This window comes from Octopus bimaculoides, chromosome 4 (assembly GCF_001194135.2).
Source record: "Octopus bimaculoides isolate UCB-OBI-ISO-001 chromosome 4, ASM119413v2, whole genome shotgun sequence".
Classification (NCBI taxonomy): Eukaryota; Metazoa; Mollusca; class Cephalopoda; order Octopoda; family Octopodidae; genus Octopus; species Octopus bimaculoides.
The window spans coordinates 105,214,821-105,228,971 of NC_068984.1; the positions used below are offsets into that span (position 1 = coordinate 105,214,821).

The following is a 14,151-nucleotide window of genomic DNA, read 5'->3' on the forward strand; positions in this document are numbered from 1 at the left end:
TTTTTTTTTTTTTTTTTTTTTTTTTTCATTTCTTAATCCTCTTTTAAAAAAAATAATAATAATGTTTAGCTGTTTTTGTTTATCTGTATTATCATTATCAGACATTAATGATGTCTACACTTTACTCTTTTACTGCTTTTGTCAATTCAACATTGTGAAATATTGATCATATTCTGTTGTTGCCTTGTACCTGCTCGACAACAATGTCTAATTCTGTATACACACCATTATTCATATTTTTAAGAAAAAGAAAAAGACATGAATAAAAAGACATTTGTTTTTAATCTTGTTTTTTGTTGGTTACTTAATTCTAGAAAGGTGTCTTTCTATTTCATTTTAAAATATTGTTCTTAATCATAATTTAGATATGTAGAAAACTTGGTTTGCTGTAAGTTTACTCATTCTATAAGAGACAATAGAATTGCTATCAAAATGCTTTGAATTCTTAATCTCTGAACAAAATCAAAAGTTAAGGTGTTAAGAATGTGTGACAACTGCAGAGCTTAAGCTGGAATTGAATTCAAATCTACATTTGTGTGTACAACTCTTATTTGTTTTGCTTCACCTAGTTCTCATGAATAAGTATCAGAACTTAGGGAAATTACCTGTAATGGAGTATTATACGATCCAGTTTCTCTTTTATCTGCTTAACATTTTAGAAATGAAAATTTATTACTGGTTCTCTAAATTCATATGGTTAGTAAAAATTATATTCTCTGAATAACGAACTATTTTCATATATATTACGAATATATGACAATTTTTGAGGCTTAAAAAAATGCGTCCCAATTTGAACTCATGCCCAGTGTATAATTTAAACTACTGATTTATAGTGGAAACTTATATTGTGTGTATGTTCGTCTTGACATCATGCAATAATTAACAAACATCACTGTCATACAAGCAGTGTTTTTCATCTGCAATCATCATCATCATCATCATCGTTTAACGTCCGCTTTCCATGCTAGCATGGGTTGGACGATTTGACTGAGGACTGGTGAACCGGATGGCTGAACTAGGCTCCAATCTGATTTGGCAGAGTTTCTACAGCTGGATGCCCTTCCTAACGTCAACCACTCTGAGAGTGTAGTGGGTGCTTTTACGTGCCACCTGCACGAGGGCCAGTCATGTGGTACTGGCAATGGCCACGCTCAAAATGGTGTTTTTTACGTACCACCTTGCACAGGAGCCAGTCCATCTTCCATGAAAATATATCTTGCCATTGTACTGTTCATATTCAAAGGATTAGGGTATAAATATTACCTTACTTAGAGACAAGAGAGTGTTGGCAACAGAAAGAGCAACCAACTGCAGAAAATCTACTTCAGGGAATTCTATCTGACCTATGCAAGCTCAGAAGAGTGGATGTTAAACAATGATGATAATGATCAAGATCCAAATATCATATTTAGTATTTTACGAAAACCTCGAATTTAAGGTTAATTTTTAGTTTTGAATACCAGCTTATTTGCTAATATTCTTGTTTTCAACACCAAATTATTTGTTAATAATCGTGTTTGTAAAATATTATTAGATACAATGTTTATTCATCAGCAGCATCACACTGTTTTCATTTGAAATTTGTTCATCATCTGACTCATAATAATTGCTGGTATGTCCTTTCATTACAATGTTTCTAATAAAATATACTGTCTATGATTTTGAATTACTTTTGAAAATTATCAAGAATTTGCCATTAAAGTAATAAAGGGCAGTTTTAATTTAAACAAACATTTTAAACAGGTGGTTTTGTATCACAGAACCAGATGGTTTGATATCAAAAAGGTTAATAGATGTTCAACTAGAGATATGACATAAATAAACTATTTAAAGTACAACTGGTTTTATTTGTGGTCAGAATAAATTATTGTTTGAAGATTTCAGGGTGCATATTTACAAAAGATATACTTACTTACAACATAGAAAATGTAAACTAAACTGGTTTGGTGTAAATCCTATGGCATATAATGATACTTGTCTTTTTTTTTTCTTTAACTGTTTAATATTTGTTTCATTGATTTTCAGTGATTCATAAAACATGAACTGGTAAATTATTATTTTTTTTTTTTTAGATATATATTGTTGTAATAATATTTTGTCTTTAGAAATATTGCTGCAGTATAAATAATATCTAAAAGAGCTGGAAATTTCATATCAATGATATATATATTCCAATGTTCTGTTATTTTCCTAAATTCTAAATACATTTGCACTTTTTTGTCCAGTTTTCTTTCATATTAACTAAAGCTGAACTTCTTACTACAAATGTGTTATTTTTCTAATTCAGTTTGTTTTGTTTTTTAACTTACAAAATCATTTTATTTAATTAAATTTTGATCACTCAATATTTTTATCTTGGTAATATTTTCAGTATATTTTTAATCCTTATTAAAATGTTTCAAAACTTCAATTTTTTCCTAAACATTCATTTTCTCATTAAACACTTTTGCTATTTTTCAACTTATTTATAGTTTCTATATTTGTTTTGCTTATTTTTTTGTTTTATTTGCTTTAGTCATTAACTGCCAATTATAATTCAATGAGTCTTTATTTTGCTGTGTTATTTTAATTTAATTTTGCTACATTGAGTTATGTATTATTACTACTCTTGTGGAATTTAGCCAGACAGAAGTCTCTGAAACCTGTTACACACATCTATTGTTGTTAATTGACAATGCATCTATTGCAAAATATAGACTATACAAATTTTTAACAAAAGTAAACAGCTTTTAATTATCGTGCACAGATACACCAGAAATATCGAGTTGTTTCCCTTCAATATTCAATACGCCTTTATTTATAATTAAAAGAAAAATACTCTTTCACACAAAATTCACTCTACTCTTTTAAATAACTTTCTTGCTATTCTCACTTAATTTTTATAGCACCTTTATTTATTGTATACTGTAAACTAATCACCCCAGGTTGTCCTGATAATTCAAATTCTTATCAGGTGATTGATTTCAGTCTAATATGAGAAATTAAAAGATAATTTTTACTTGTCATAGTTGCTAATTTCCTGTCAACAGACAAAACTCATTATTAGATTTGTAATTGGTTGCCAGCTGGCAGAATCGTTAGCATGTGAACAAAATCTTTAGTAGCATTTCATCTGTCTTTATGTTCTGAGTTAAAATTCTGCTGAGATCAACTGTGCCTTTCATCCTTTTGAGATCAATGAAATAAGTACCAGTTGAGCACTGGGGATGACATAATCAACTAGCCCCCTCCCGCAAAGTTTCAGGCCTTGTGCCTATAATAGATAGAATTATTAGGTTTGTAATTTTTTCCTTTAGATGTAAATTTTCTGTATCCATTTCTTATTCACAGAGATTGTTCCATCAATTGAAATATATTCTAGACTTTTAGATAATCTCTGTTGGAGTTTCACTCAATACACCAGCAGTCTATCTATCATTCAATAATAGCTTTCCCAGCTCTTCCACATGCCATACCCTTAGCTCCTGCACTAGGCTGTTCATTTTTCTTCTTTTTTTTTCTGTTTGTATATATCTGCTTCTGCTCTGGCTTATATTTTCATTTTAATTCCCCCCCCACTACCACCACCTCTCAAATTCAATTATTTGTTTCCTTTATTTAAGTTAATATATTGTTTGATGCAATGAGTTCAAATCACTGTGATATTGTTACTATGATTAAACTCTGTCTAAGTAGTGACTTCTTACAGAATGCAGTTTGTTGCCATGGACCAATGTCTGAAGCAACTGTAGTGGTTTGGTGTCTGTTAGACAACTTCCAAATAAGTGCTGCTACTCAATAATTCCTTTCCAAATTGACATCAGCCAGCCAGTCAGATGGCCATTCATCCAATAACCAGCTCTAGTGTCTGTGCATTTTCCATACTGAGAAGCTTGCAGACATCACCAGGGTGAGTGTGGCTGGACTACTTATCTATGTGCTATGATGCGTGCTGGTGCAGCATGTGCCTATTACTACTATTGTTACTATTAATTCAAGTAAACCAAACCCCCACCAGATAGTAATGTTTGTTATCTTCCAAGCAGCATGTCCCCCTGCCCCCCATTTTCCCTGTGTCTCAGTTATAGTTTAATAGATTTCCTATAGGAAATGCTTCTTAGTGCATGATATTCCATTTAACATCGTTGTTTTACTACCTCTGTTTCCTCCTGTAATTCAGTGCCAATTACAAAGAGTTTTCTTTTTATATAAAAAATAAATAGTACCACATTATGGTGATTATTAATTACCAATCAGGTATCATTAATCTTATTAGAAGAACCAAAGTTATCATGTTCTATTTATATACAGTAGTACCTGTTGGTTATTAACTTTTGTGAAACTAGGTGTCTGCTTTTTGTTTATGACCGTGGTCAGTATTATAGATACTACTCAAGTGTCAGTTACTATAATCACAATTTCATGTTAATATCTTCACTTCTTCTCTCATCCCCTTCTTCATCTCTCTTAGTGACTTGTACAATCACATCTTAAATGTGAATTATTGTTTATTTGAAGCTTTCTTAATTGTGAAAAGATTAAGATATATTTATCTTTAGAATGTATTTTTGATATTTTTATAATGTTATAGATTGAGTTAATAAACAAACATGTACTTGCAGATTATTCAATTAGAATGTAACATACAATGAGTCTAAAAACAATTGTTAAACATCATAACTGTATTGGTTATTTCTAACATTCTAGTCAGTTCTTCATAGTTCTGGGAATTTTATTCATTTTTATATTGTTGCTAATCTCATTTCACAAATGGATTTTAAAATGAAAAAAAATATTTTTTGCTTTGAAATTTTTTTAGCATTTTGAATTGATGAAAAAGAAATTACAGAATTCATGTGCTAAATTTTTATCAGTGACTAGCCAGTTATTTTAGATTGTGAATATTTATATTTACTGTGACTGATTTTTTTTTTTTTTTTTTTTACCATTTAAGAATTCTTTATTATAATTTATGAATTTATTATATTGTAGAAGATGAATTTTTATGATTTGAAGTCTGAAATTTTTGTGAAATGTTGTATAAAAATATTTTGGGGGCCCAAAAAATATTTCTAATAATTTTTGTTATGTTCATAAGAAAATTAAGAAGGCTAGTCTTTGAAAGGATTTAAAATAGTTAGCATACAGAATCAAGTTAAACAGAAATGCACTAAAATACAGTGTACTTTAACGTGCTATAGAAATATTATTTCATATGAAATAGTTAAATTTTTTTAGAAGATTCACAAAATAGGCTTAATATAGCCATTGGTATTATAACTATTGTATTTCAAGAAGGAAATTATCTTAGAAATAAGAAAGTGCAGGGCTATGGTTTCTTCTTAATTTAGAATCAGTCTTAAGTCTATTTAGAAACATAGGTTTATTTAGTTTATGTAATATGTTCTTCAGCTTGACTTGTTGACCTTAGCATATTCCATTTGTTATTACTTTTGTTCTATACTAATCTTATTGAACCCTTGTAAGTTCCTTATACACTCTTCCAAAACAGCTACCTTTTACTAACTCCACCCACCAGGTTGTAGCCATGTTGAGACACTACCACATAGTTTACAATATCTTTTTCTCTTGCGATTTTTTTTTTTCAGAAACTTGACAGTATGCTTTTCCTTCAAAAAACAAAATTGTGTATGTGTGTAAGCCCACACACTCACACACACATTTAGTGTCGATTGTCAGAAGAAATTGTACTCACGATAACAGAGATTAATAATAATCTTATTTTGGTCAAGCGATAAACCAAAGCATACTCTGGGGATCATTCCACTCCTAGTCTTCCCAGCCAGTACTGAGCTACCAGAGGAAAAAGTTATTAAATCTAAAAAGTGAGTGCAGCTCTGTACATTCTTTACTCACTTTAAATAATTTGATACTGAGGAATTTCTTGGAAAACACTATGGAAAAAGTTTTGTGGTAATAAGGAGCTGTGAAATATACAGGCTTGACCAACTGGAAATATGTTAATTGCAAGCCTGCATGAAGGCTGTTGTTCAGCTACTTGAGTTGACTGAGTAGTCCTTTCCAGGAATAGCACTGCTCACCTGATAATCACAAAAGACCTAGAAAAGGTGGTCGAAACAAAACTTGCCTATTTCTAGACCTGTAGGTAATATTTTTATTGTGTGTGTATGTATAACACACATATATGGTAATGCCTATATGTTGATGACCTTATTCTTACAGCTGAATATGTAGTACAGTTAGAAGGAAAATTCTAGGAGTGAAATCAAAGGGCCTCAGAGTTTGCTTAGCAAAGACTTAAGTATTAGCAAGAAAAAAACAGACAGGGAAATGACCTTGCTCAGTATGCTGAGAAGAGTAAGTAGAAATTCCATATAGTCTACCCATTGTAAACTATAGACACACAAGGAGTGCAGTGGATTCATAGGCAGGCTTACAGAAAAAGCAGATTTTATATGTGGTAGATGCACAAGAAATACTAACAGCACATATGAAATAAATTTTTGTGAATGCCCAAGGGATTACCTAGAGGTAGTAGATATTTCTGCTATAGAGGAGAATGTTTTGAAAGTATAGTTTCTAGAATAAGAAGCTGGAGATAGTTCAGGGAGCTATTATTTCTGTTGATAACACAATTTTACTCTCTCAAGGTGAACAATAGACTGTATGATGTTTGTCTAAGAACAACAAATGTTACATGGTAGACAGAAATGGACTCTGAGTACAGAGGGCATACAAATACTAGAAAGGAATGAAGTTAGCATGCTAAACTAGACGTGCATAAATGATGGAGTACAAGTGTGTGAAATGAAAAACTAAGGGTGAAGTTCAGAGCAGACTGTCAACTTTGACATAATGAATATATATGTTGTATGTGTACACTAGTGTTGCCCTATACTTTTCATTAGTCAGCAAAAAAGCAAGCATAATACACCTACTCAGGTAATAGAGTGGGTGTATTATTTATACAGTATTATAAATTTAGTCTCATAACTGCTAATTAATGTGGAAGAATCTTTGAAGCATGGAAAGACATGTTTTTCATGGTAGACTGGAAATGGATGCACCTGAAATCAGAACTTAAGTGTCAACAATAGCACACAACTTAAGGAGCTTAGTGGCTTCATGGACCTTAGGTCCTATGTTGCTGATAGTCAAAAGAAAACTTCCTATAGAAAGTAGTCCTCTCATGAAGTTCAAACCTGGACTATAAACAAGAAACCTCAACACTGCTTGATCATATGTACACCAAGTATACACCAGTGAGATATCAAAATATCTCATGGTGTGAGCATAAGACCAAAGAGAAGATCTATGGACATAGTGTACCTGTTTCTGTTATAACTGCTCAAAGCAGTGAAGGCTTTACTGGCCACTGCTTGTTATATCTTGGAGGTTTCCACATCCTAGTAGCAGACAAAGACTACTCAATTATTATTGGTGGGCACACAGCACAAAATTGAGGATCTACCAAAAGCTAATGGATAACAGTGATTCTTAGTATGGTCTTGTGAAACATACCACTTGTTTTCAAGTAAGGTAATGTTTCTCTGTACCTGGACATGATTTTTAAAAAAAGATTAGAAACAAAGGACATTATTCATATGATGATGATGTGCCTTTACAACTATCACAAGGTATCAGGGAAAGGAGACATAAACACACATGCACATATATACATGTACACACACATACATGAAAGGCTTCTTTCAGTTTCTGTCTACCAAAACCAAGGCTTTGGACTGTAGCAGAAGACTTTTGCCCAAGGTGCCAAGAAGTGAACTTCTTAACCACACAACTATGCCTGCACCTAATGTGTGTATATATATGTGTACATTATATGTAATACACACACACAAATATATATATAGTCAAATCGAACATTGAAAATAGAACATTAAAACTAACAAATAACAGAAAACGGTACATATGGAATGGATTAGCTTGACGCACACACACAGCTCTCTTCCCACAGGGAGAGCTGTATTAATTCAGCAATTATAACTCTCTCCATAGTTTGTATTAAGGTCTCTATCCCATATTATACATACTAACAACTACACAGAAATATCAAGTCATTTATCATACCAATCATTTTTTTATAATTGTTTGTGATCTACTAACCCTCTTGTTACCATATTTCTGTTGAAATTATATGGCTTTTGTTTCGATTAATTTTGAAAATACTGAAAAATATAGTAAAACAACTTTGTCATTATCAACCTTAACAACAAATTTTGATTGAATGCTTTAATATAGATGACTTTAAAAAGAGGATTTGTATAATAGAACTAGGGGCAGTTTCAAGCAGATTAATATCAGAAGAGTTAAAATCTAATGAGATTTGTGCCTTGCCTTTCCCTATAGTTTTTTCAACTTTAGGAGAAATGAATTTTTATCTGATTGCAGACTCCTCTGTTAAAAGCTTATCACTCTACTATACTGCTTACAATAAATAAAGTTCTTCAGTAGTTTCCTCCAATTTTCTTCTTCTGTTAGTCAGTGGGATTTATGAGTTCATTCCGTTTTTTCTTTTCTTTTTTTTTTAAGAATATTATAACAAATTCTTATAAACCTTAATAAATATTTCGTCAAGTTCATCTTTTCCATTATATTAATATTTGAAACACTACTTGTAAAACCTAAACATCTATATTACTAAAGCATGTTTTGACTATATTCAATAAGCATGTATAATACTGCCCTTAAATAGCTTTAATTTTTTTATTTTTTTTATTTTGCACGACAAACCTCTGTGTTGGTTATTACATTTATTATCAACTGTATTTATTTTTACAAATTTTATCATTGCTACATAATTTTATTCTATTCTATTACAATATTACATTTACAAATCTAGCAAGATGTGACTAATTTTTCCATATTGTTAATAATTTCTAGCATTGAGTAAAAATATGATGTAGACTTTACAGTTTTATTACTATCTAATAACTTCTCATTTATAACTTACTACCTTATGAAAAATTCATTTGAAATCTTAGTATATTTGTTTTAAAAGTTGTGCTCCAATTAAATTTATACATGCATATTATTATGAATACTTCAGTTATATTAATTTTTTGCTGTTTCTTTTCAGAATGTCGTGTGGGGTTCTATAAGTTGGGTAGCAAATGTGTTGCCACCTGCCCAGTACAGTATTACGGTTACGTTGAAATTGTTTCATCACATAATGGCAATTCAAATAAAACAGTCGCTACGTGTCGCAAGTGTCACCCAGCATGCAATAAATGCAAAGGAGGAAGGAATACTGATTGCTTCGAATGTAATCCTGATTATATTCTAGAAAGCAGACAGTGCATTCCAAAAGAATTCATTGAATCTATGAGTCCTTATAAATTCCTCATTTGGTTTGCATCAATTGTTGTCATGCTCTTTGTCTTTTATTGTGCGTTTAGGTTGTGCCCACAATACCTAAAGCAACAAGAGAAGCAAAGTATTGATCAACAACCATCTCAAGGTAATTAACCTATTTTACTTCATCTAGGTTCCTTACATTCACACAAGGCTACTAATGATTTGATTTTCTATGTCCTTATGGCTAGGCTATTATCTGCATACATAAACTGGCTTCAACCAGGATTTTAAATTTGTCTCATTTGACTTCATTTAAGGAGTTTAATTTCTGGTCCAATTGATTAAAAGAAAATTTATGCCCAGTGCTAATCAAAATGCAAGATTAGCTTTATTTTTTGTTTATTTCTTTCCTTAATTTCTATGCCAAAACTTCTGTTGGAGTTAACAGTGCCCTAGCAAGGAAGGGTGGAGGAGGCACAAGGGAGAAAGGGAACTGAGTACCAAGCATTAGTGAAGGACTGCCACAAGAATAAGTGGAGGTGTTTGGCAGTAGAGTTTGGCAGGGTTCACAGGTTGTATTCTGAGTGAGGCCAGTGGAACTCTAGACAATATAGGAATGAGCAGCAGAAGAGCCATCAATAATAACATAGAAGCTGCTGAGAAAGTATCTAAATGGTTCTTGTTGAAAAACAATGAACAATATGTTCAATGGAATTCCTCTCAGACACAGGCCTAAGCTTGATCAGTCTAGGTCAGGGTTGCCTGGATGAGGGTGTATGCTGTAAGAACTAAAACACTTGGTGGTCCCAGGATGCAATAATGACAATGTGTCCAAGAAGTGTACTGAACTGAGTATTAATCTTTCTTCAAAGATTTTAGATTTGGTTAAATAAAATGAATCTGCTGAGAGAAGCAAATTTTACATTTTTTATTTCATTAGGTGTGTGTAATTTATTTAAATGACTAAACTGTTTTTTATTTCATTAAAATAATTTTCAATTTTTTTTGTTCTGCCTTTAACAGAAATGTCTATGCCACCAGCTCCACCATCACCACTCCAGAATACTTGGTCAACATGTAACCATTCTCACCAACCTGTGGAACAAGGCTTTTGAGCTCTCTGAAATATCAAATTACTTCCTCATCAAATTGGCCAAATGAAGATTTTGGTCTCTTGTAGGCATAACTCCAAGGAATACTCTTACTAGCCTGCCATATTGAATCGTTGTCCATTCTCAGTCAAATTTTGGGTGGGGAATTTAAATGCCAAAACATTGGTAAATGTCTAAGTCTCAAGATGACAATACATAACCATCTTGGAATCTTATAATGTTGTTATTTGACAGCTTTGTCATACCTTAATACGTTAGCAATCTCTGTCTCTTTCATGATCACACACAAACACACAACACCTAAAGCAACGAGAGATGTGTGTGTGTGTGTATGTGTGTGTGCAGTAACACATACACATACATTCTAGAAATGAACAAAAGCCAATTAGTGTAAATGCACTTAAAACTAAATTTCCTGTGAAATTAGGAAATTCAACTGATATTTATATTTGGGGAGGAAAAAAAAGAAAGAAAAAATTCATGTAATATTAATAATTAAGCCAATTACTAATGTTAAAGTTGCTTTCAATTGATAGTATTGCCAAGTCTATATGAAGAATATAGCATATTGTATTCTAAATTATTGCTATGTTGTGCGTAAAAGCATGATCAAGATCAGCTATGTGTAAGGTATGGTTAAGCTTGGGCTTACTCTAAATTATATCCCTGGATGAGATGTGCTAGTCCAGGCAGGCTGGGGAAAAGCTCTCAATTCAGATGCATCCATTTACTCTTGTATGTTAAATCAAGCTTTCAAACTTCATCATAAAGCTGTGTCCAATACAGAATAGTCTGATGTTTAGGAGTAATAATCTTTACAGAGAATAAATACAGAGGGAGACATAGTTCACATAGGCCCTTTGCATTCATTCTTGATTGATGACTTCAATCAGAATCCAAACGCCAAAATATTTCAAATTTTTAAAAGGGAAGCTGTATGATCGATTATATCTTTTTGAAAAAAGTGAGATGAAAATGTTATGATGGATCTTCAAATGTGAGCCAGAAAATGGATTGATTAAATGAAATTTAGGAAATTAAAATCATTGAGATACTCCTTTTGTCGCAGTAGATTTGTGATATAATAATCATATAGAGATAATCTTAGTAAGAATTGAGTGGTAAAATACTATTCACTTGATAAAATATTAGTCACTTGCTACATAGTAGAGACACTAAAAAAAAAAAAGAAAAACCTATGGAAAAATTAGATTGCAGATAACTTAAAGCACTTAGCCTTCATGTTAACAATATAAACAAATTGGGATCGAGTATTTCAGTTCTTTTTAAAATAAAGGGCTAATGGGACATATAAAAAATTAAGATTTGTATAATGTGAAGGCATTGTAATTGAAAATAGAAATTACTTGATACAATTAAGATTATGTATTCTTTAATTCCAACCTACATATGTTGGAAAGAAACAATATGGAGAGAAAACCAGAAGAGGAATCCTTAATTCTGCTTCCTACAGATAATCCCTAGACTTCAAAGGATAACTTTATTATAATATAGTTGTTTCATTTTGGATTATTTTTACTGTTTTGTACATTACTAGGATTGGCAGAAACCTTAGAGTGCTAGACTAGAACTAATTTTAGTAATTTCTTTTTGGGGCCCCCTGTTTTCAAATACTGTGCAGGATGGCTCAGCCTTTTATCTGTCCATGATTTTTAAATAAGTATTGATATTATATTGGAATTGATTCAATTGGTTATAAAACCTGCTTTTAGACAAACTAGCTTAGTGTCTAATCACAATCAGTATTATTGAATATAGTCTTCATTTTTAAATAGTGGTGTTTCATTGATTCAGAAAATCCCTCCAGAGGCCTTCAGGAAGTGGAAGGATTAGAAAATTAAATGAAATTATTGAAGTAAATTTTTCATTATAGATTCTAAAAGTTGGTAATCAGAAGTAATAGATGATATATGAATAAATTTTGTTTATATAGAGCTACATTAATACGAAAACATAAATTAGCACCATGATTTTTTTAAAGTCCAAGGAAGATTACAACAGCCATAGACCCCTCTACCATTTCCAGATAATGTGGTTGATGTAGGTGATGTTTTGTTTGAACTTCTACATGTTGATGCCTGTAGAGAAAAAGTGAGAACTGCAGTTCTGGGGAGAAAGAATTGGCTGAAGTATTTCTTGGCAGATTCTCAGCTGTCATTAGTATTCCTGTTAATTATATTAAATGCATAAAAACCTGGAGAACTGAATATGTGTGACAAAGCCTACTATTCATTCAAACTTCTACTAGATAATGAAAAATGTGGGAATAATAATCCAGAAAAAATGTCTATAAGTAAAAGAATTTATTCTTAAAATGGAAAGAAAATTCTTTAGAGTTTTGTACTTTACTGAAATCGTACTATCTTTTTATGAATGCATTCTGTTTAAGGTTGTGAGTTACAAAAAGATGTAATACACATTTTTTTTTTAATGAATCTCTCTGGCTAGTAATTTAGTACAATTTGGCTCTTCCATTCCTTACAATAACACAATACACAGTTGTCGTCAAACTAGTTTTATTCTTCAGAAAGATAGAATATTTCTGAATTCTCAGTTGCAACTGTGTAAATGCTCTTTTAAAAATGTGTATGGAAAAATTTAAAAAAAGTTATTTTAGAAAACTTCCATTTAAAAAAAAAAATCTGCTTAAAATGATTTCACAAAAATGACTGCATTTGAAGTCCTCCTCCTCCTAATTTAAGGCAGTGCCTGTTTACAATGTATAACAATGTTTATACATTTACAAATTTCTCAAAGCTGAATTTCCATTGGATATTTAGCCATCCATCCTAAAATCTAAGGAATCTTCCATCTGACTATATTAAGTCATCCACCTTAAGTGTTGTATAAAAGTTCCTGGAAATATCTTGTTATATTTTCATACTGATTCTTACAGAAAATTATTCTTTGTCTACATATCCCATGTTTTCATATCTGGCATTTAAGCTATCTTAAAGACTTCTTGTTCCTTTCAAGGAGGACTTGTTTAGCCTAGTTTGGTAACTGAGTTACATTGGGTTACCCACTATATGAAAGCTCAATATATTTTGTACAATTTGAGTAAATATTTTTTTCTAGTCTTTGTTTTTATATTTTAGCTTTTGTAATACAACTTCCTAATTTTGATTCTAAGTCTGCTTTTTCTATGCTGGCTGTGTGAGAAAATGGTAATGGGTTAAGTGTGGCATGACTTTGCATCATTTCTATCATTCTAATTTTGGCTGTTTCTGCTGTCTCAGGGACTGCATTGACACGTACAACTAAACCATTGTCACCCAGCATTAAAGATTACTTTTCAATATCATTCCACCTACTAAATACCATTTGTACAAACAAACTGATGATCTCAATAAAAATACATTTTTAAAAAGAAACATTTTCTTGGTTTTGCTTCATTTATTTAATTTTTCCTTATCGATTATTTGGATGTGGTCAGCATTATCTAATCCACGGTGGAAAGTGTGCATGAACACAATCTTGACTGTATTAACAGAAGGATTAATTTTATAAAGGCCCATTTGCAGATTACCTCAATGACAAATGATAACATTATTATTGTGACTGATGACTTCAATAGACATGTTAGGCAGCATCCTGGTCAATTTTAGGGCAAACATGGAGGTTACAGCTTTAGTTCTAGTAATGCAAAGGGACAAAGCCTGCTGGAATTCTATGATGCAATGATTTCTTGATCTGCAATATTAACTTCAGAAAACTAGCAAGCCAGCCACCTGATCACCTA

At 31.6% G+C, this 14,151-nt stretch overlaps 1 protein-coding gene across 1 annotated transcript in view; it reads left to right on the forward strand.

Moving 5' to 3' along the window:
• The window catches only part of LOC106882877 (furin), a 198,667-nt gene extending 184,884 nt beyond the window's left edge, over nt 1-13,783 (forward strand). The window contains exons 14-15 of the mRNA XM_052967339.1: nt 9,059-9,439; nt 10,300-13,783. Coding sequence (XP_052823299.1) covers nt 9,059-9,439; nt 10,300-10,391 — 473 coding nt within the window. The 3' untranslated portion in view covers nt 10,392-13,783. The remainder of the gene's footprint in view (nt 1-9,058; nt 9,440-10,299) is intronic.
• Nucleotides 13,784-14,151: the final 368 nt, after the last annotated feature.